A 22,769-nucleotide genomic window follows, 5' to 3' on the forward strand; every position below is an offset into this window, starting at 1 on the left:
CTTTAAGCATGGTATTTAAGCTTTTAATTTTTATCTGGCTAGCATAACTAGTTTGCTGGAAATTTGTTTAGATGAATTGCCAATTGAAATGTCGTCCAGCAAGTAAGACAAGTTAATTCATGGCTCGGTACCTAGCTAGAATTGTACTTTCTTAGCAGAGAGGCACGTCTGGGCATGTTTTTTTAAATTTATTTTAAGAATTTACTTTTGATTTCAATTGTGCATTTAGGGGCAGTTTGATTTGAAACTAGAAAACATTAAGTCAAAAAAAAAGAATTGCGGACGGATTATAAAATGTTTATATTGTATATATCGTATGTGGGACGGTGGGAGGGAAGGGGGCTGGAAATGGCACATGAGGCGTCAATTTGAGACCCTTGTTTTATACAATGATCGTGGTTTTAAGGGGTGTTTTTACATTCAGCCTTAAATGTCAGTTAGGCTCTCGAGTTGAAGATTGCAGGCAAAGTATAATCCTTTTAATAAAATGTATTAATAGTGTTGTTATCACTAAGGACACCTGCAATGACATTTTTACAAATGAGCAAAACTAGTGTAGTGCCTTTATTTGGCAGCAAATGCTAAGGTAGCAGTGCACTTTAGGGGCTGCTGAGAACCATGGCGCCATTGCTTAACGGGCCGATCCACGGACAGCCTTAAATTTCATTCCTTTATTTTGTCAAATGTTCCTAAATATCAAAGCTACATAGCTAGCTATAGTTAGATCACTACTGCCTCGTTTGTATAATTGAAGCATCACATTCCTGGTTCCAATTATTAAACATACAGCACGTTTGTCTTTCTGTATCAAAGTAAATTAGATTCGAAAAGATTTTGCAAGTGCAAAACGTCTAAGCGAGAAATAAAGATTATCTTCGAAACCCAAATTTGAAAAGCACAGAATAGATCTGCATGTGTGCAATTCTACGAGATCACACTTTTGGCCTCATTGTTAGATTTGGGTCAAAAAGATTTTAAAGCAAGGCCACGCCCATAGCTCTCCCGAGTTACACCCACCAGTGTGCTGATTGGACCAGATCTTGTCTTGCATGTGTGTAACGTGCGGTTTCACGCTCATTTGCATAAAGTTAACTTGAGCTTAACTATCATATTGTAGAACGTATGAGGCGGAAGTGGCCGCTTGGTGATCCTCACATAGAGGGGCTTCACTGTGTCAGTGGATCGCAGCATTTACTGCCACTGGTGCAAAGCAAATTGCTACAGTTCACCAGAGCAATCACCCATTCTACGCCCTGGGGGCATGTCTATCAAATCCACTCAGTTTGGTATTCTAAAGACAAAGGAAGATGTCACAGTTGTAGTCCATACCCGTGTCAAGGCCAGATTTGCAGACTTCAGTCAAAGGAGGTTTAGGTATATGTACACACACATTGTTGCGTAGTGTGTGCATTAATCCTTGTACATCCCTCACCCCCATCGCTGCAGAGATTATCCTGCGTCACACAGATTTTTTGTTGTTGCCGCGGCTCGAATTTCTGCGCTCCAGAATGAGCTGGCAGAGGGCCAGAGACGAAGGGCGTCCGGCTCTAGCTTGTGGACCCCTGAGCCTGGTTATCACCGTCTTCTCTTACTGGTATGCACAAGGACCTACTGCGGTGAGAGTAGTTACATCTTTGTGTTCTGTTTAGTGTTGTATCCTAGACTATAGGCTACATATTATTTAACCATGACCAGTCATATCCTTCTCTCACTTTCACTAGATCTTGCTTTTCATCCCGTCACATGCTTTCTCTCACACACTCTCACACATACACACACTAACAGCATTCCAGATGGAACAGAGCAAACATCTGAAATGGGCTATGGAGGTTATGATCAGAGGCCGCTGTTTGTTCCCCCAGATCCGACGGGTCAGGAGTTCAAATTGTGATAGGAGGTTAGGAAGGAAGCAGAGTCCATCTGGAAGGGGACGCGTTTTCTTCTCCTTCATTTGGAATGCCCTCCCCCTCTCTCTCTTTCTCTCTCTCTTTTCCCCTTCTCACACACACTTAACCCCCACGCAATTACTGGACTTCAGGTTACGAGGCTTCCTAAAAACATCCGGTGGTTTTGAGTTTAATGGTGCGAAGCGGGCTCTGCTTCAGTGCTCTGTTTTTAAAAACCTGACCGGCCCCTTCTCTGGACACCCGCCCGGCTCCGTGGCCTGTGTGATGGATTGGATGGCCGTCAGGAGTTGTTTGTTGCACAAACTATTCTTAGCAGCGGAGATGGGCGTCAACATGCTCTGCCTTTTCCTCCCGTTGCGCTAGCATACTAACCCCCCCCCCCCCCCCCCCCCCCCCACACACACACACACTGGCGCCTTTTGTTTTTATTGTGTGGCCTTGGATGGTGCGCCATGTAGACATTTTCAGGCTTTTACACAACGTTAAAATTTTCCAAAAAGAAGCACTTACAGACACGGTGTTCAGTTCTGTTGCATATGTATGATGTTCAGGCAGGCCGAGCCCCTGGGAAATAAGGAGGCTGTGAGAGAGTGATTAATAGGCTTGAGGTTGCGCTAATAAAAGTGACATGCCAGTGGCTGCAGCGTGAGGTCGTCTGACTTAACAAAGTGATGTAATATAACCACCTTTGCAAAGCCTTGACGGAGTCACTAATCTCCGAATTTACCACCTCTACCCCCCAATACCCTCCACTAATTTCCTTCCCCAGTGTGAATGTCCGCGTTAGCTTTTCTACGCGGGTTAAGTATGGGTGTCAGGGGGATGGAGAAGTGTAGGAGAATATGAGTGCAGCGTCTCCCCTCACGTGTGGGTGGGTGGGAGTGGGACCCGGGGAAGGGGGAGTGCCTGAGAGGGGGGCCTATGTAGGCCTACCACGATGTAGTTTTAGCACAAAGCATACGGCTGCTTGGATGTAACTGAATGATAGAATTAAGGTGTGAAACAATATGAAATTAAGGAAGCTATTTTGTGATACTCTGTTGTTCATTTTCACTTGCTTCATGCAGTGGCCAATAGAGACCTGTGAATATTCCCGGTTTGAGTTTGAAAGCTGTTACAGTCAGAGTTCCACCCACTCTTCAACCTATATTGCTTACCCGGTCAGTGGCCAATGGCTCACCCATGACTTACTGAAACTATTTGAGATGGACCAGCTGTTTTTGTGAAGATCAGTGTGGAAGGAGGGCAATAATAAATGTCTGGCAGAGTAGTTGCCTCCTCTCCTGTGTCTCTCTTTGTATTGTGTGCCTTGCTGTGGTGCTCTCCCTCTTCTCATTTGTATTTCTCTCATTTATTTTTTCTCTCTTCATTCTTCCCAGGCTGCAGGGCGGAGGAGGCTGTGTCGTGTGCAGATGAAGGCCTGCTGGTGTTTTTAAAGTCCCACTCCTCTAAGGCTCTAATTAACCCAAGTATGGAACACAACTAGCACTAAGCTAACACCCCATTATGCCATTTCTGATTGTGTGTATGAGTCTGTATAGGTGTGAGTGTATTGCACACACGAATCACTCGTAAACCCTGAATTGTTTGTGGGTCATGAAATGCTAAATAGGGATGTATTTTAAAAGGATATTAAATTAGATGGGATTGATTTAAATTTGCTTTTATGGAGCTTGAAGAAAGGAAAAAAAAACACGTATCAGGTGTCTTAGAGGTTTAGTGTTTCCCACCACCTCAACAACCATCCACCCTGGGGATCTCCCAAGTCCTTGTACACTATTCAAACAGTGGTTGTAACTTCAGGGTTCTTTATTTTATTTTTAGAGATCAGTTTCACAACAGTTTTTCCCCCTCAAAATGAAATCTTTGTTCTCAGGGTACCTGTTCGTGATGTTGATGCCGAGACTGAGAGGAACTTGTATTTGAGAGGAACGACATCACTCAGAGCATGGTACGTCCTCCTTCTCCCAGGGTCTGCTCTCTGAAAATCTATATGGTTTGTTAATTGATGATAAGTAAGCGGCATGGAGTGCAGGTGGTGTGTGATTCTTGGAGGGATTCACAATGGGAGTGATGCTGATAATCCCTCATACAAAATGGTTGTCCGTTGATGGATTGAAGGTTTATTACGGTCTATTCATATATTGTTCTTCTGGTATAATGGTGTTCAAGTGTTTTTTTTAATGATGGTATTTAGCATGTGATGATTCAGGAGTTCAAGAGTGTTTATGATCATACTTGTCTTTCTAATTGGTAGATTGAAGGAATCTCAAGCTGAGAATACATTAATAGAAGGTGTCGTGTGAAGATGTTTTTGTGAGGAGGAGGATAACGGGTAACAGTGGGGATAATGAAATTGCACTAATGAGAGTAAATCACTTGTATATGTGACCAAAAGCAACAACAATTTATCTTTAGTTAGCCAATGGATAGTAAATTGTCTAATTTTACTTGCCCGTAATTTAGTTAGAGGCAAAGAATAGGTTTAATTCAATGATGCACTGTCAAAAAGCAGTCAATTCCAGTCTGGGCAGAAAACATTTGATAATAGTTTTTTTTGTTACGGAAAACTAGAGTCATGTTCCTTTTTCAGATCGTTTTGTTCTATTAATCTTCTCTGCCAACTGCGAAAGAGCGTTCAGTGTCCGTAAGAAAATAAAATCAGATGTCTGCAGCAGTCTCACATCCTCACGCCCTTCAGACCTGATCCTTATTTCAACAGAAAGCCCAGAGCTTCAGGCTTATGAACCATTGTCAGCACTAGAGAGGTGGCTGAAGTCAGGTGGCAAGAGAAAGCCATTTGGTAATAAATGGCAGGTTGTCGGGGTGCTGTTCGCCCTCTCTGGGCTTATTTTCCCGATAATGACCGGCGTTCTATACATTATCCCACTTATTACACGGCTACTTGCCAACAAAAAAAGTGTGTCTTTCAACAATTTATTTGTTACCATTCTTGTGTTGATCAGCAGAGAAATAGTTCGCCAAAGATGTTGAACTTCATAGACGTTGAACATTCTTTAGGCTTCAAATCAGCTGACGTCGCTAAGCAACGGAGTACGCTGGGGTTGAAAAGTTACCAGACTTCTTGCGGAGTGCTACGAAAGACGTAAATCAGAGGCAAAAAGGCCACTTTCCTTGACAGCGGTCTGTTATTCATAGCGATAACAGACCGCAGAACGTTGGGAAGCCCCATTCAAGTGAATGGAGCTTTCTACAGCCGTGTAATAAGCAACCATAAATAATAATTCAGACAGAAAGTACCCCCCCCCCCCCCCCCCCAGTTGCATTGTTCATGCATTCCATGTAAAAAGTCTGCAGGGTAAAATAAATGTACTAGCCATTGGCAACTGGAGCTTCATTGTGACCACTGTCTTTTTTTATAGCGGGTTGGAGGATAAATTTGACATGCCATTGATAAAGGGTTTTCTCCACTTGCAGCCCTGTGTACATGTGTTAGTTTTGTCCTCCTGTCTGCAGGTATTCATGGTTAATGACATTTGCCAATGAGGCTTCTAAGACTTTATTCATCCACTCTGTAGGTGGACGCCAGACTGACGCCCCTGGCCGCCATGGGGCTGGACCGCAGTGCTCTTATGCGTGATGGGCTCCGCCTCCACGGCGGCGTGGTCTACCCAGGGATCCGGGCTGTGTCGGCAGAAAAAAGCCGCGACAACCCCGCTGTCCTCCCGTTAGGCTACGGGCGTGACGGCTTCACGGATCTCTACAAGCCCGATCTCGGCCTTGACAACCGCAAGGCTTCCAATGGGTATCTGGGCCTGTATAAGAGCCCTCCTCCCGGCCTCCACAAGCCCCTCCTGCTGCCTGGGTCTGAGGGCCTGGGGTTGGACCGGAGAGTGGGGGTTGAGAAGTCGTCAGAGCTGGGGCTGGGGGGTGCTGCCACTGGGGCTAGCTTCATCCATCTGCCCTGGCTCAGCCCCTACCCAGAAGCAGGGATGTACCCCTTCATGGACTCCTCCAAGTACGCTGCCCTCAATATGTACAAGGCCTCCCTGCTATCCCAGCCAAGCTCTTACTTTCCCCAGCACATGGCCTACCAGTCCCTATGTGCGGCCCAAGGAGGCAACATCAACCCCACCGTAGCCACCTCGGCTGCCGAGAGACTGTACTTCATGCCCCCGTACCCCCCGTCACCCCTCTCTTCCTCGCTGGTGGCTCCTCCCGTGAGGATCCCCGCTGTGTCTGTGGCCCCCAGTTCTTTGGTGCATTGCCAGGAAAAAGGGCTGGGTGTGGGACCTCGCATCCACCACGAGAGCTCACCGTATGGTCAGCAGCTCCTTCAAGTTCCTCCTCCCCCCAAACACCACCAGACTCCCACAGACAGGGAGAGGGACAGAGAGAAAGAAAGGGACATAGAGATGGAGAGGGACAGAGAGAGGGAGAGGGACCGGGAGAGACCCACCAGTAGGAGTGGTAAAACCTGCAGACCTCCCTCCAGTAAACCCCCCCCAACCACCAGCGGCTGTAATAGCAGTGGTATCAGTGGTCTTCCCATAGACTCCTCCCCACGAGCCTCCTCACGCCTCCCCCAGCCTCCTCCCCCTCTAATTGACACCTCAGACTTACAAAGACTGGGTCCCAGAACAGGGCAACTAACCTCTTCCTCATCCAGCACACAGTCCATGCCTCACGCCTTCTACATGAGCGGTGTGGCTCCAGAGAACCCCTCTCCTGCCCGTCCCAGTTCCCACAAACCAAGGCAGAGAGATGGGGGCCTGGAGCTCCGGGTTGGGGGCTGTGAGAAGAGACCTAGTCATTCCCCCTCCAAACCCTCCACAGAGTGGCCGGTCCATCCAACTCCGTCTACCAAAGACCCCCCCGAGAAGCCTCTGGACTTGTCTGGCAGAATGTTGGAGTATGGCCTGACCCCCACTGGCTACCCCGCAAAGCTCGATGCTCTAGCCATGGCTAGGGGGGGAGCAGGGGGGCGATACAGCCTGCCTCCCAGTCGGGAGCATCAAAAGGAAACCCACTTCAACCCCACTGTCAGCAGCACTTCCTCCAAGGCCTCTGAGAGACCAGAGATGATCAGCACTTTACACTCCTCATGGGTGGTGCCCACCCCAACCCCCAGCTCCACCCACGCACACCACCTAGCTTTGCCCCAGTCCCCCAGACCCAGCCCAGACCAGACGCAGCCCATACCCCAGACCTCATCCTCCTCTGTTATCAAACATAAGGCCCTGGAGAAAGTCCAGCCCCAGCCTCACTGTTCTCCTAATTCCAGGTTAGGAGAGTCCATCAACCCCTCTCTGGCAACCTCTATCCCCTTGTCCCCCAAGCCTAATGGTGATTGGCTGAAACATAGCCCAGGCCAATCAGAGAGGTCTTCGGTGTTCACCAATCACAAAGAGATCCAGGAAAAGATTTCTAAAGCAGCAAAGAGACCTGAGCCGCCGTCTCAAGAAGTATCGTCCTTTAAACGCCAATGTATGGAGAATGGACACACCCCTAGCCACCTGTATTTGCCACAGGGTGAGGCCTATCTGCCCCCCAGCCTAGCGTACGCCAACAGGTACCTGCCCTACCCCGTCCCAGACAGCATGTCCCTTCACCCCCTACCCCATACAATGCCGGGTAAGGGCCCAGTTTACCCCCACCCTGTACTGCTGGGGGGCAACAGCCTGTATCCTGCCCACCTAGCAGGCCCCAAACATTCCCTACCTTACCATCACAGTCTACCACCGGCAGCTAGCCACGCAGCTGGAGAGTACCTCACCTACAACTCCCAGGAAATGGTCCACCCTCTGATGCACTCTCACCCGAACAGTAATCCCCAAGAACGGACAGGAGATGGGAGCCTGTCCAAGCCTGAGAGGGAGGCAAGCGAGCAGGGTGGAAGTCAGACTAAGCAACCCTCCTACACGGAAAGAATAGTGTGTATTGACCTGGTTCACTCTGACACAGATGGAGAATGTTACCCGTCCTCCAACAAACACACACCACCTATTCCACCACCCATCCAACACAGCAGGGGCAGCAAAAAGGAATGTCGTCACAATAACCAAAACGGGAAGGAGGTGGATCGTGAATCAAAACACCAGCATCCTCAGCATGATAATCGTCATCTCAGCATCAACCAAAAACCCAACCCCCCAGACATGCATCAAGAGACCACCCCCTGTGGGAGACCCAGGACACCCCAGGACACAGGCTGCCCTGGCATGGCCTCTACCCCACCTAAGGGCAGCCCTGTAAGGATGAGCAGGCCAGGAGAAAACCCTGAGGACCGTGGCCCGAGCCCGGAACCTGCAGACATGGTGGAGCAGGACCAGAGCACCCTGCGCTGTGCCAGGACCTCTGGAGAGAGGACTTCCAGAGAGGAGAGGGAGGAGAGGGACAGACGAGAGCCACCCCATGCCAGTCTGCGCAGCCCAGACCTGGGAAAGGAGGTCCATGTAGAGAGGGACCGAGAGAGTGAGAGAGGGAGTGAGCGAGAAGACAGCATGGCTGACCTGGAAGAGTCCCATGGAGAGGGGGATGAGGAGGAGGGCGGTCACGAATCGTGTAAAGCTTCGCGGAGGTCCAGCCTGGCCAAACGGATTGCTAATTCTTCGGGCTATGTTGGCGACCGCATCAAATGTGTGACCACCGAGCTGTACGCTGACTCCAGCAAGTTGAGCCGTGAACAGCGCGCCCTACAGGTGAGATAACAAAACTATGCCTCTGGTGTAGAAGGGGGAGATGGGATGACAACTGTGAAACAATTTACCTGAAAGTTTGTGTTGAAAGCAACCCAGTGCTGTTAATTATCCAGGAAATGGTCCTAAAATGTTGTCTAACTCCAAATAATGGAGAACTTTATCCATTTTTGGGGGGGAAACAGTTGTTTAACTCTTCAGATACTCTTCTTCTATGGCCTCAACCATACACACACACTAGCTGTATTTCAAAGGCCAAGACTCTCATGCATATGGGCTCACTGTAGCATCTGAGGGCTTGTTAAATGGCAACTGAAACTGTTTGGTTAGAGGGTTAGTTCAAAGGTTAACCCAGCCTACCGTCTCAGTCTCAGTTGTGATTACGCTGCAGTGTAAAGGTTGTTTCCGTGGGTGCGTGTGAGTAGCTCAGGCTAAACCTTGTGTGTGTGTGTGTGTGTGTGTTCGGGCGGGGACACATCCACTAAAACACAGAGAGCACAACTAAGCTTGTAGCTTCGCGGTACACCCTGCCCCAGGCTAAGCTCAACCGCATGGTTCTAAACCAGCCCCCACCCCTGCTCCAACTCCCTCAGTCCCCTACCCTCCTAACCACATGCTGGCCTGACACCGGTGCCCTCCACAGTCACAACTCCCCCCCCTGTCCCTTACAGTGCCTGGCCCATCCACATGCCTAAATAATGAACACAATTCCAAACAGTGCTGTACACTGATAGGCTTTGTCCACTTCTACAGACATGCATCCCCACACACAAGTACACACTCACAAACACTTCCTCTTAGCCATATAGGATCTTTATTTCAGGTCACTATCTCAGCTGCTAAATAGTCAGCATTGGTCAAATGTGCATGTTTGGGAATGAGACTCAAGTGTGTTAACAGGTTGCATATATGTCTTCTGATATGTTTTAAAAGCTACCCTGAAAAACTGGTGTGTGTTTGTCATGCCTGGCTGTACGGAAGTGGGACACAAAGCTATCAAGTGCTCCGTTTCTGTGTAAAGTTGAATTTGAGCCTTTGAGTCCCAAGTTTTCAATTCATGGTTAAAGTTGAATGATTATCCAATTCCCTTAACACAATTTGACATGACACAATTAACAGAAAAGACTCAAATTCAGAACTAAAGAGTTTGGTAACTTTGTTGTCTTAATTTAACTGTTCCTCTGTTTTTATGTTGACCATGTGTGTTTTGCTTAGTGGGATTGTGGCCAGCTGATTTAGAATGTAAAAAAAGACAGTGAAACGTACATACATGAATAGTACATGATATGATTGAGAGATATATTGAGCCCCCCCCCCCCCCCCCCCCCCATTCTAATTGCTTAGATGGAAGTCATATCACGAGAGGCGAGTAATATAACCCAACCTGCAGCTATCTGGGAGGTCAGTTTCTTTACATTTCTTATCACATCTACCTCTCAGACCGGCTTCCCTTGCCTTCTTTCTTCCCTCTTCTTTCCCCTTCTCCATCACATTGCAGTACTATTTATTTCTTGCCGGGCCTCCTTACATGATTGTATCTATTTCCTATTCATATTCCATATAGGCATTGCACACACTTTTCCTATTCATTACAATGTGTGTTCATCATTATAAGAAGCTGTTCTTCTCACCCGCTCATCCAACTTGCAGTAAATTGATTTAATTTTAGTCCGTTGGCTAGACTTTGTCCTTAGAGGCTTTGACGCATTTTTTACCTCATAACTTTACGTGCAAGTCATTTTTTTAAAACTTTTGTTAAAAGGCCCACATGAGATACCGTTCACCAGGGTCCGTTGTCTACAAGTGTAAAGAGGCCCGAATTATCTCGTTATATCCCTCCCAACAGTTTTTTGAAACATTTCCTGACTCTGCACTCTGTATCTCCATCATTTCCAGCTTTTTCTCTACTCTCTCGAACTCTCCCCCCCCCTTTCTGTCTGTTGCTGTGTCTCAGGGCTAGCTATATGTGTTTTCCTAGCTCATGTTTCAGGAAGGGGAGATCTAGGGCAGGTCTAGGGCCCCAGAGCGCATGGCCTCACCACTGCTGCAGCAGTCTAACTCCTGTCTGGATGCTTGTGGATTTAACTACTCTGTCTATGTCTTTGCTTTGATATTTTCTATTATTTTATAATATGTCTGCATTGACAATATGTTTTCTGATACGTTTCACTTTTTATTTATTTGTATTTTTTTACTTTCTGTATTAGCTACTCAGACCAGATTGAGGCTTAGAGAGGTGTGTGTGTGTGTTTGTGGTGAGGGCAGACCGGGAGTGGGTTTCATGGTTGTTTTCTCCCTGTTTGTGTGTGTGTGTGTGTGTGTTTGCATGGGTGTGCACGCATAGCGGGCAATGATGCGGTTCTCGGAGCTGGAGCTGAAGGAGAAGGAGGGCGGCGGGGAGTGTGTGTCTGCACCGGCAGCAGGACAGGACTTGGCTGACAGCCAGCGCACAGACAGAGAGCTGGAAAGCTGCCAACACACCGCCAGGCATACAGGGAGGGAGGGTGAGTAACCCAGCACTTACACACAAGCCACACACACTTCTTACAAAGACACGCACACTGCACGCACACACAAACAGAAACACACACTGCAACGATGCACAGGCTGTTGTGAATGCTGAGGCAGGACGGGGTCGTTTAGCATACAAGAACACACACACAGCAGCGCAAGAACTCGAGAGCAAGAGTGAGTGTAATTTTGAAGAAGCCTTGGTGCTTATCTGCACGGAGAGACGATAAAGAGGGAGTGGAAGAGGAGGAAGGAGGGGAAGAGATTGAGGAGCAAAGGAAATGAGACGGGGGTGGGGGGGGGAGGTGAGCATGATCTTAGACGGAAAGCTGAAGGGGAGTTGCTAGGTGAAAGCGGATGAGGGCTAGCGAGTAAAAGAGGGAGTGCAACGGAAACAGAGGGCTAGCGTGGGAGGGGGGGGGGTACTTATGTTGGCTGTGAGCCCAGCAATGTTGGAACTGAACTGACGTGTGAGTCCAATTATGGCACGGGGAGGAGGAGGGACAGGGAGGGGGGGGGGGTTACGCTATGTGTGGGAAGGGTGTGGCCCGGTCATGCTGGAGGGGGGGGGGGGTCACGCTACGTGTGCGAAGGGTGTGGCCGGGTCATGCTGGAGGAGGGACCGGGACGGAGAGGGAGAAGGCGTGTTTTCATCGAACTGGATTTTCTACTCCTGTCTCTCTCGCTGCGTCCCTCTCTCCAACGCTCGATGCTGTGAGACCGAGCATCCACTTATGCTGTCGTACTGTTGGCTCGGCTTTGCCCTGATTAAAAACTCTTTACCCCATCAACTTTTTACTGCCTGTCTTTTAAAAGGAGAATAAAAATGGGCCTTTGGTTAAAAGGCCTTCCCTTTTCTCTAGCTTTTGCTTCTCTCCCTGTCTCTCTCTCTTTCTTACCCCCTGCTCCCCCTTTTTCCTCATCGTATTTGTCTCCTTCCTCTTTCTCCAGGTGGTCCGACATCCTATGGCAGTAACAGAGTACCAGTGCTCCAGAGGTGTGGTGCTCAGAGCAAGGCTCACCAGAACCTGTTCCCTGGGCAGGGAGCCCCAGACTGGGCACAGGGTGGCTGCCAGAGTGTGGCACGGGACCGATCCCGGAAGGCAATGAGGGAGGGGGAAAGTGGACTACCAGTGGAGCGTTGGGTTGAGGAGAACCCTGGCCTGGAGTTATTACCCTCCAGGAAACGTGCACACAGCTCTCAGAGAGAAGGAGAAGAAGAGAAGAAGAGAGCGAGAGGGAGCCATCCAGAGACAAACTTGAAAGCCAGCAGTGGTGAGAATGATGTCCTTTCCCCCTCTCCCTCCTTTCCTTTCTTCATCCCCTCTGCACCCACCCTCCTCTCATTCTTATTGTTTACCATCATCTGTAAACTCCCTCTCATTCTTCTATTTCCCCATCATCCTAGTTACTGTCTCTCTCCATCTCTTTGTCTGTCCCATCCAGCTTTGCACGGAAAGAAAAAGTGTTTAATCTGAGAGGGAGAAAAGCAAGGGACAATTCTCATCTCTTTGTGCTGCTTTTTCGCCACTGCGCTTACTGACCCTCTTCAAAGTTGCTCTTTTCTTCCCCTTTCATCTCTTTTAATTGTTTTTTTCTCGTCTGTTAATTTTTGTTAAAGGTGAACTGTGGAGTCTCTCCCTCTCCTCCTCCTTCCTCCCTCCTCTGTTACTTAGTTGGTAAAGGAGAGGAATAGCCATTTCTGGTGATAGTTTATTAATTATTTCACTAGTGTGCCCCCCCCTCACTTTCTCAAGGGTAAGGGAGGCTAACACAGGGCTTTTCGTATAATCAACACGTGATTCTACAATGTGTCTTTAGAACACTACTTGAGTAGTGTGTGTGTGTGTGTGTTAGAGCCGGCCATGTCCTCTGAGCACTACTCTTCCCCTCAGATGATGACCTCGCCATCAATGCTGGTAAACTGTCTGTGCCTGGCGAAGAGGACGATGAAGAGGTGCAGAAGCTGAAGGTGTGTATTGAGCTGAAGGGACTTCGCCTCAGCAAGCCCAGCTCCACCTCTCCGGACAGACCAGAGGTCAAAGAGGACAGGGCGTGGCCTCATCAACTAAGGCCCAGTGAACCGGATGTGAAAGCAGTGACTCAGAGGGCAGAGATCAGTCGAAGCTGGGCTAATGCAAGGATAGCAAACGCCGAAAACAAACAAGGTAGGGTTGACTTCCTGGTAGCTAAATAAACAGCATAAGTGTACATGAAGTGTTCAACCATTTAAAGGCATTGAACTTAATCATACTTATATCATTTGATAGTCTTCTGTCCTCATTATTGCCCCAACCAGACTCATCTCCTCTGGTGTTTTGTCAAATCCTTTCCTCAGAAGAACTTGGCTAGGTTTTTGAGCAGGGGCTTTCAAGTGTGAGGGGAAGTGAGGTAGGAGAGAAGTTATTTCTGTGGCAGTGCAGAGGCAAGGGTATGTGGTTTTGTTGGGGGGGGGGGGGGTTGTGGATAACAAGAAAGTGAGAGAAGAGACAAAGAAAAAGAAACGGACACCTTAGGGGAACGAGTGTGTGAGAACATGGGTTTGTGTGAAAATTTGCGCGAGACAGCATGTGCAAAGCAAGCCCGTTGGAGTGAAGGAGCAGGCGTTGTGACTAATGTGTGATCAATGACTACTTCCCCTCAAGGCTAGTCAGAGCAAGAGTAAGAGGGCGATAGAGATTGTTAGACCTGGGCTTTCCCTTACCCTTGTGTGTTCACTCTGAGATTGAGATGACTGAATGGAGACGGAGGGAGGGAGGGAGAGAAATGAATAGTTTGAGAAAGAACAGAGGGAAATATAACTAGGGTGAGAGAGGGTTAGTGAGATGTATAGACAGATAGGTAATTATGGTGGAGGAAGAGTGATGAAAGAATGTTCTTGGGTTCTACATGTTGAAGATAATCAAATAAATTGACAGGCAGGGGTTTCCTCCCCACTCACATCACATCCTCATTGTAACTGTCCGAGAGTCCTAAATCCTGTCATCTGCATGTGTGTGTTTGTGTACACGTTCCCCCACAACTTGTTTTACATTAAGATAAATGTCATTTAATAGGTCTCCTATTTTATAACGCGTTTTATTTTTGTTTAGCTTTGTTTTGTATTGAATGTTTGAGCCTCTGTCTGAAGACAATTTTCTACCCCTGTTGGGATGGACATTTTAAAAATGGAATTGAATTCTTTAATGACATCCCCACTCCTTGCAGCAGCCACTCTGAATCTTCGGCATCAAAGGGAAAGACCACCCACGCAGGGACCCATTTCTGTGGACAGGGACCGAGGGCCCAGGGGGGAGCTCAGGAGGGGGCCGCCTGGGGGGCCAGGAGTGCCTCTGTGCCCCCCTTCTCCAGTGGCCCCCCCTGCCACGGACACACCTCCCCTCAAATCCCGTCGTCACAGCGAAGGGGACAAACCGAAGGGCAAGCGGCCATGCAAAACCAAGCATACCGGCCCAAGAATGGAGAAAGAAAGTGACCGGAGGAGAGAGGCATGCGTGAAAAGCACCAACCACCACCGCAGCCTAGCGGATACAAAACCAGTCCCGGAAGACAAGGTGAGCGGCGGGCTGAGATGTCTGGGTATCTTTTTATATTTCAATTAGTTTTATTGGCATCACAAAGAATGAAAGATGTCATGGAAATAAAATGGTAAAGAGAAAACGAGTGGACGATGGGGAAAATCCGAGAAAGATGCGTGTGACAAAAAAGAGAAGAGAGAAATGAGGAGAGAGTCATGTTTAGTGAGCTTCAGTAGTTCTGACCTCTCTGTCTTCCTGTATGTCATTCACACATACACACACAGTGTGTGTCTGTTTACTTGTGGTTCTGTGTGTGTGTGTGTGTGTGTGTCTGAGAGGGAATGTGTGGGTGTCCAGGCACAGAGTGTGTATTTTGACGAGGTCAGTGCAATGTGGGTATGTGTGCTCTTTACGTAACAAGAAAACCCTGGAGATTTTGAGCAGGAGACTTGGCAGTGAGCGCTCAATTACACACACACACACACACAAACAAACGCACTTGGAGGAATGTGGCAGACAAGGTTGTGCGTCTGCAGCTTCAGAGTTCAAAAAGAGCATGGTGGAATGGGGGGAACGGAGCGGGAGGAGGGTAGATTGGTGGAAGTGGAGGGGGCAGATGAGGGCAAAACGGCTAGTTGTTTTCCACTTGCACGATTCCCTTCTCTCTCCCTGTAGCCTGACAGCTGCTCTGATACAGAATTCCACTGAAAGAGCACACGCCACACACACACCGTAAATGATCAATGTTTAAAAAATTTTTTCCTACAAACTCGTGTAGGTAGGTGTGATGGTCAGGTGTCCACATACTTTTGGCCAAATGGTGTATACAGTACCCAGATCTGTGCCTTGTGTGCATTGTTGAAAGTATGTTTTTGTCTCTAACCCTCTACCCCTTCTCCCCCTACCCCTTCTCCCCCTACCCCTTCTCCATCTACCCCTTCTCCCCCACCCCTTCTCCCCTACCCCTTCTCCATCTACCCCTTCTCCCCCACCCCTTCTCCCCCTACCCCTTCTCCCCCACCCCTTCTCCCTACCCCTTCTCCCCCTACCCCTTCTCCCCCTACCCCTTCTCCATCTACCCCTTCTCCCCCACCCCTTCTCCCCCACCCCTTCTCCCCTACCCCTTCTCCCCCTACCCCTTCTCCCCCTACCCCTTCTCCATCTACCCCTTCTCCCCCACCCCTTCTCCCCCTACCCCTTCTCCATCTACCCCTTCTCCCCCTACCCCTTCTCCCCCTACCCCTTCTCCCCCTACCCCTTCTCCCCCTACCCCTTCTCCCTACCCCTTCTCCCCCTACCCCTTCTCCCCCTACCCCTTCTCCCCCTACCCCTTCTCCCTACCCCTTCTCCCCCACCCCTTCTCCCACACCCCTTCTCCATCTACCCCTTCTCCCCTACCCCTTCTCCCCTACCCCTTCTCCCCCACCCCTTCTCCCCCACCCCTTCTCCCCCACCCCTTCTCCCCCTACCCCTTCTCCATCTACCCCTTCTCCCCTACCCCTTCTCCCCTACCCCTTCTCCCCCACCCCTTCTCCCCTACCCCTTCTCCCCTACCCCCAGGTCAGTGAGCAGTGTGTCAACCCTCACCTCCAGAGAAAGACCCCCTCTTATCCGGCTGACTACACGTGCTCTCCACCCCTCCCCCAGATGCACCCCTCCAGGTCTGGGCCTGTTCCTGCAGAGGGACCAGGGGAATTGCCTCTTGTGACCCCTGCAGAGTCCCCAGTCGTCCGACCCATTCCGCCAGAGGCCCGGAGACTTATAGTGAACAAGAATGCTGGAGAGACACTGCTACAGAGAGCTGCACGGCTAGGCTATGAGGTACTGAAAACATCATCAGCGTGTGTGACTCTCTCTCTCCCCCCCCTGCTTCTCACTAACTGTCAACCGAGATTCCCCTTTTATCTTTTGCATCTCACCTTAGCTTATCAATATCTTGTTGTCTCCACTCTTGGTGAATCAGTTTACCATTAACCCACCACAGAAACTCACACCCAGAAACACACAATCCACTATGCCTCCCCCCTTCAGTATCACTCACTCACTCTGCCACCTCACATCTTGTTAATTTTCCATGCTTGGGACTTGTGACATGAACACGCGCGCACACACACCCCTAAGGCACTGATTGAGCGTACTGCTTCTTCCTCTAAAAATTGGTTCAACGGGCGGAAATAATCCATAATTTCAGGCTTTAATTAAGTAACCAGTGTTTTTATCAGACCGATAACAATAACACTAAAAAATAAACTGGCCGCCGATATATTGTGCATCCCTAAAATATTGCCGTGTTTTTTCCACCTCAGTTACTTAACTGAATCTCTTTTTATTTTACAGCTTCCCCTTTAAAATAGTTGAAGGCTAAAGTAGTGTTTTTGCCCTGTGTTTTTGACAGCTTGTTGAGTTTTTATCTTGCGAATGTGTGGGTTTCTGTCTGTGTCTCTTGTCGGTTCAATCCCACTCACCCCTCCTCCTGTACTTCCCCTATCACTTTTAACATGTATTTGGTGCGTGCACTCCCTCTAGGGTCAGGCCTTTCTTTCTCTCCTTTGCTCCCCTCCCTCTCTCTCTTCCATGTCTACCTTTTCTCTTGGATTCTTCCCATGAGGCCTACTTAGACCCCCTATTTCTTGCAACCAAAGACGAGCTTGCCCATGTACACACACACTTGCCAGCCAGGCAGGAATAAATCCAAGATTTCCCCCCCCCCCCCCTTCATTTAGGGAGCTCCAATAGGCTATTGTCTTTGTCCCTGTGTGTGTGTGTTTTGATATTCTGTCCCTCTCTCTCATTGAGTATCTGCCCCTGCTGTTTAAAAAAAAGGTGCTTTGTTCATTAGACAGGTGTGTCTTTGGAGTGTCTTTAATTGTGAAATGTTGGTACAGGGGCTGTGTGTGTCTGTGTGCGTGCGTGTGTCACAGCAGCACTATGTATCAAAGAGCACGTTTTCAAACGTAGGGCACGTACGTGCATGTTTGTTTTTGCGACTGAGAGGTAAGCACTAGGAGTATAATCGTGTTTTAATGGGCCTCTAATGTGTCGTGGTGACTGTGGTTAGTGGTTGCGGTGACTGTTTTTCTCTCCGGCCCACACGCACACACTACCACATACACACAGAGGCAGCACGGCAGCAGAGTTCAGTCAGCCATGCTTGTCTCCTGATTTATGCGTCTGTCACAGCATAATTTTTTCTTCTCCACCCTTTTTTCCCCTGCCCCCCCCCCTTCCTCCCTTCTTTGAACCAGAGAAAAGAGGGCTTGAGATGTTTGCATGGTGGTCAGCGCCTTGTTTGTGTTGTCTCCTCCCTCCTCTTTCTTTCTCTTTCTTTCTTTCTTTCTCTTTCTTTCTCTCTCTCTCTCTCTCTCTCTCTCTCTCTCTCTCTCTCTCTCTCTCTCTCTCTCTCTCTCTCTGTCTCTCTGTCTCTCTGTCTCTCTGTCTCTCTGTCTCTCTGTCTCTCTCTCTCTGTCTCTGTCTCTTTCTCTCTCTCTCTGTCTCTCTCTCTGTCTCTCTCTGTCTCTCTCTGTCTCTCTCTGTCTCTCTCTGTTTCTCTGTCTCTCTCTCTCTCTCTGTCTCTGTTTTTTGCTGCCTGTTGCAGGAAACACGTCTCTCACTGCCTGTGTGCGATAAGCCTGGGGCAGACCCTTGGGGGTTTTGCGCAAGAAGAATTGCACATGCACACACTCTCATACATACTCATACTCACACGGACAAGCAAACGGATGTGAAGACGCGCACTAAACCTAGCCTACACATTGACAGGCACGCACAAACTCGCTCAGTCTCACACAGCTTGTCTGCCACCAGCTCCGGGCTTATCTCACACACGCCGGAAGATAAGAGAGCTCGAGACATAAACACACAGGGACACGTGCACACGCACACAAACATCTGCACGCTCCCTTCTTGACACATTGCTGACGTCACTCCATTTTGTCTCCCTTTTCTCTCTTGCATGTGTGCAGACATAATCAACGATGCATACACACACACACACACACACAGACACACACACAGACACACACACACACATACACACACACATACACACACACCTACACACATACACATACACACACACACACACAGAGACACACACACACACACACAGACATACACACACACATACACACACACATACACAGACACATACACACACACACACACACACAGACACACACACACACATACACACACACATACATACACACATACACACACACATACACACACACACACACAGAGACACACACACATACACACACACACACACAGAGACACACACACACACACACACATAGCTGTATATGGAGATATGCTTCTGATTATTGGAGATCTCTTAGAGAGATCTGGAGAGTCTTAGATCCCTATTCTCACTCTGTAACAGCTCAAACTAATACTGTAGTAACTACCGATACCATGTAAAACAGTTCATGTGTGACAGTTATCATTGTTCATGTACTAACTTGTATAATTGTATACGTAATGTGTTAGGGAAATAATTGTATAGTACGACTATTTGATTTTATTATTATGACATGTCCTGAAGTTGTCTGCATGATCACTGTCAAATGAGCACGTTTAGCACCCCAGACACAAACACCCATACACACACACTTTTGTATAAGCCAACACTCCAATTACAGTTTAGTTTTCTTTTTCTATTCCGTGCCTTGTTGAATACATGCAGACATGGCAGACCCAAATACACCTGCAGCAGGGGTTAAATGTCTTGGATTAAGCATTGATTGCAGCCAACTGCAGGGAAGCATTCTAGTGAGGGAAATTAGAGGAGAGAGAGCAAGCAAGCAAGCATCTTATTTTTACTGCAGAGTGTGTGTGTCTGTGTGGCTTGAAGCCGGAGCTCTCGTGCTAAGCTCCTCGCTCTCCCAGTGAAATTAAACACGGCTCCGGAGGTTTAACATTGCACCTCCTACAGCCACACGTGCGCACTGACACGCAGTCAGACACACGCACGCAGCGAGAGCAGTCCTCGAGGGGAGCTTCAGCAGGGAGCTCTTCAATCCCTCTCTAATAGAGAGGCAAAGCGCTGGCAGAGAATTCACACCAGTTTTCTCCTCTTACCTCTCATCTCTTCCCACCTCCAAAATGTATATGACAAATCATAGGGATGAAACGGTATGTGAATTTCATATTATGATTATAATGACCATAATGATCACGGTAATCAGTATTATTGTGGTACTGCTGGAAATGTTCAAAAAGTACTGAGACACACACGCGTTTTACATTGAAAACCAACATATAAGATTTGTAGCACTATGCACTTTTTGTGTGCATAAACATTGGAATTGGGAGATTAACATTAAAGCTGGCACCATGGGAGATTAAAGTTTCCCTAGCGCAGGTTAAAATGAACATAACCTTAAGTAGACACATCATGGGTTACACATCAAGGTTAGGTTATGTGCTTTTTTAAAGCAACACAACTAAAGCAATGTAAAAACCATATATAAACAAATCCAATGTGCAAACATGATTACTGACATATTTGTTAGCAATTTAAGAAATGTAAATCTTCAATATGTAGCCTTTATTCATAATTTCATGTTGAGTATTGTCTGCTTGCTGGAAACAGCAGTCAAATGCACACTGACCTTACAACACATCAGTTTTATCACTTAGCTAACTAACTTAGCTGGCTTACTAGCAACAGAAAAGATGGTCAGAAACAAGGCAACACAATTTAATTAAACAGAGTTGATGGCATTGCAGCTTTTATATAGAGGTGGAGGTTGGATGCCAATTGCTTGATGCTAATGAGTTGTGTGTGTGCTATGGTGGGTGAACACACAGGCTGACACTCGAGTCTACTAAGTCCCGAGGTGCATTTATTTAAGGTTTGAGCAAAGGGATAGAGGACGTGTGCAGAGGGTTAAGGTTGGCTGTCCCTGGACCAAGGCTCTCGAGATCAAGGGATCAAGCAAGAGTCATTGGCATTGGTGCTGGTGGCAGTGTTGGGTAGAGATGGTGGGTAGAGACGACAGACTTTAGGTGCTTCTTACTGGCCTACCATTGACTTGCTTACCTGATCAAGTAGCCGTATAGCAATTGAGTTTGTTGGCAGCTAATTGATAATAGCCCTGGGTGGCGTGTACCAGGGTAGTTGTCCATGGTGCTGCTTCTGGATGGCAGGTCTCTTCCTGCTACATAAACCACAGGCTCTGTCTTCTGGAGGTGTGTTTGTGTTACTGTGTCGGGAGAAAGGGATGTGTTTGCTCTGTGTGTTTGTGTGTGGTTGTTGTGCCTTGCTTTTGTACACACTTACCCCCCAGCTCTCTCACCCCCAGGAAGTGGTGTTGTACTGCCTGGAGAACCGCGTGTGTGAGGTGAACCACCGTGACTACGCTGGCTACTGTGCTCTCCACGAGGCCTGCGCCCGTGGCTGGATCAACATAGTCACACACCTGCTGGAGCATGGTGCCGACATCAACTGCAGCGCGCAGGACGGCACCAGGTACACACACACACACACACACACACTTTTTAAACACTCACACGGGCACACATTTATACTTTCTCTCTCCCACACACATACTCTCACCCCTCCCTCCATGTGTGATTTACCCCAGGCCCCTGCATGATGCAGTAGAGAACAACCACTTGGATGTGGTGCGTGTGCTGCTGTCCTATGGTGCTGATCCAACCCTGGCCACCTACTCTGGCCGCGATCTGCTGAAGATGACCCACAGTCACAGCATGGAGCGCTTCCTCACCGGTAGCTGCCTCCAAATATACTTTTTCCTACTGTACCTTAATAATCTTTCCGTTATACCCTAATGTACCTTCATCTTCCTGCTATAACCCTAATGTACCTTCATCTTACTGCTTTACCTTAATGTAACCTTGTCTAAACTGGAGTAATCTGGATGAAAAATGCCACTTAGTTCACCCACCCACACCCATATACACATTCATAGACACTTTTGCAGACACACACACACACAGATGCTACACTGATCTATCAAGTTTCCTAGCAACAGAAAATGTGTTTGCTTAGTATATGCAGGATAATGAGGACTGACCAGTATGTGTGTACGAGTGTGGGTGTTTGTGTGCTTGTATGCGTTTTAGAGCGTCTGTCTGGTGTATGCTGCAGTGCATGTATTGGTATTGTGCGACAGTAGGTGTTTCTGTGAACGCTTGCTTTTGAGTCACAACAATTATTTGTCTTGTTGACACAGAGACGGAACACACACATACACACACACAAACATTAGCCAGTGGCATCTATTAGGGCCTAACAAGTAAAAGCCCATTATGTCCAAGACAGTCAGCATAGCAGGCCCACTGGTGACGAGGGGGATGAGGGGGTAGGAAAGAAAGAGATATAGGAAGGGAGAAACTAGAGCCAATAAATAATTAAGTGGACAGTGATTTTGAACAGGGTAAAAAGATTTTGTGCTAGACAGAGTTGAGGAAGGGGGGATGGATGGATAGGTCAATAGGTTCTAATGTTGAGCGTGGCGCAGTAATGTCAAGAAAAGAGGTGCAGAGGGGAGAGAGAGTCGATGAGAGAAATGGTGAGCGAGACCGACCAACATGAAACTCCCAGCACAACGGAGTTTCGACTCCTCCCCCCCACCTGGTCCCACTCATATTTAGGTTGTTAATCCCTCCGAACACACGCCAGTTGCCCCACGCCTCTTCACTGGCAGTCAGCCCGGCTCTGTGATGTAGCAGCTAAACATTTATCTCTCTTTCCCTTCTCTCTTTCCCTCGCACATTGGGTCTCTCTGTTTTCTCATTCTCGTTTCTGTGTCTTTTCTCTGTGGTCTCCCTCGGTAGAGTACTTTGCTGACCTGCAGGGACGCACAGATGATGACCCGGGGGTCTTCTGGGAATTCTACGGCAGTGCAGTGTGTGGTGAGTTAAATTTTGCCATGTTTGAGGTTCCCGCTGTGTTTTGTGTCTTTGTGTATTCCATGTAATCAAGCAACATTTTGTCTTTGTTGTGTCATTTAACAGTGTGTGTGTGTGTGTGTCCATTTCAGAGTCTGCCGATGAGGGGTGTGTGTTTGACATCCTAGCAGAGCCCCCGGGACCAGAGAAGGAAGACCCGAGGGAGGTGTTTGAATTTGAGTTCTCCGACCGCCCTCTCCTTCCCTGCTACAACATCCAGGTTTCACTCTCCCAGGGGTAAGTAACCATGCCCT

At 48.2% G+C, this 22,769-nt stretch overlaps 1 protein-coding gene across 5 annotated transcripts in view; it reads left to right on the forward strand.

Annotated features, from left to right (window-relative positions):
- The window catches only part of LOC146234569 (BCL-6 corepressor-like), a 29,362-nt gene that overhangs the window by 5,329 nt on the left and 1,264 nt on the right, over positions 1 to 22,769 (forward strand). For 2 of the 5 annotated variants that reach the window (XM_084689037.1, XM_084689038.1), the window contains 13 exons: positions 3,287 to 3,376; positions 3,784 to 3,858; positions 5,447 to 8,569; positions 9,911 to 9,967; positions 10,911 to 11,070; positions 12,029 to 12,352; positions 12,973 to 13,245; positions 14,285 to 14,631; positions 16,156 to 16,416; positions 20,904 to 21,070; positions 21,186 to 21,331; positions 22,402 to 22,479; positions 22,608 to 22,752. In XM_084689037.1, coding sequence (XP_084545163.1) covers positions 3,856 to 3,858; positions 5,447 to 8,569; positions 9,911 to 9,967; positions 10,911 to 11,070; positions 12,029 to 12,352; positions 12,973 to 13,245; positions 14,285 to 14,631; positions 16,156 to 16,416; positions 20,904 to 21,070; positions 21,186 to 21,331; positions 22,402 to 22,479; positions 22,608 to 22,752 — 5,084 coding nt within the window. In that variant the 5' untranslated portion in view covers positions 3,287 to 3,376; positions 3,784 to 3,855. The remainder of the gene's footprint in view (positions 1 to 3,286; positions 3,377 to 3,783; positions 3,859 to 5,446; positions 8,570 to 9,910; positions 9,968 to 10,910; positions 11,071 to 12,028; positions 12,353 to 12,972; positions 13,246 to 14,284; positions 14,632 to 16,155; positions 16,417 to 20,903; positions 21,071 to 21,185; positions 21,332 to 22,401; positions 22,480 to 22,607; positions 22,753 to 22,769) is intronic. The other 3 variants (XM_084689041.1, XM_084689039.1, XM_084689040.1) reach the window with 3 other exon arrangements.

Source organism: Hypomesus nipponensis, chromosome 23 (genome assembly GCF_054491055.1).
Source record: "Hypomesus nipponensis isolate SF chromosome 23, ASM5449105v1, whole genome shotgun sequence".
In the NCBI taxonomy this organism is placed as follows: domain Eukaryota; kingdom Metazoa; phylum Chordata; class Actinopteri; order Osmeriformes; family Osmeridae; genus Hypomesus; species Hypomesus nipponensis.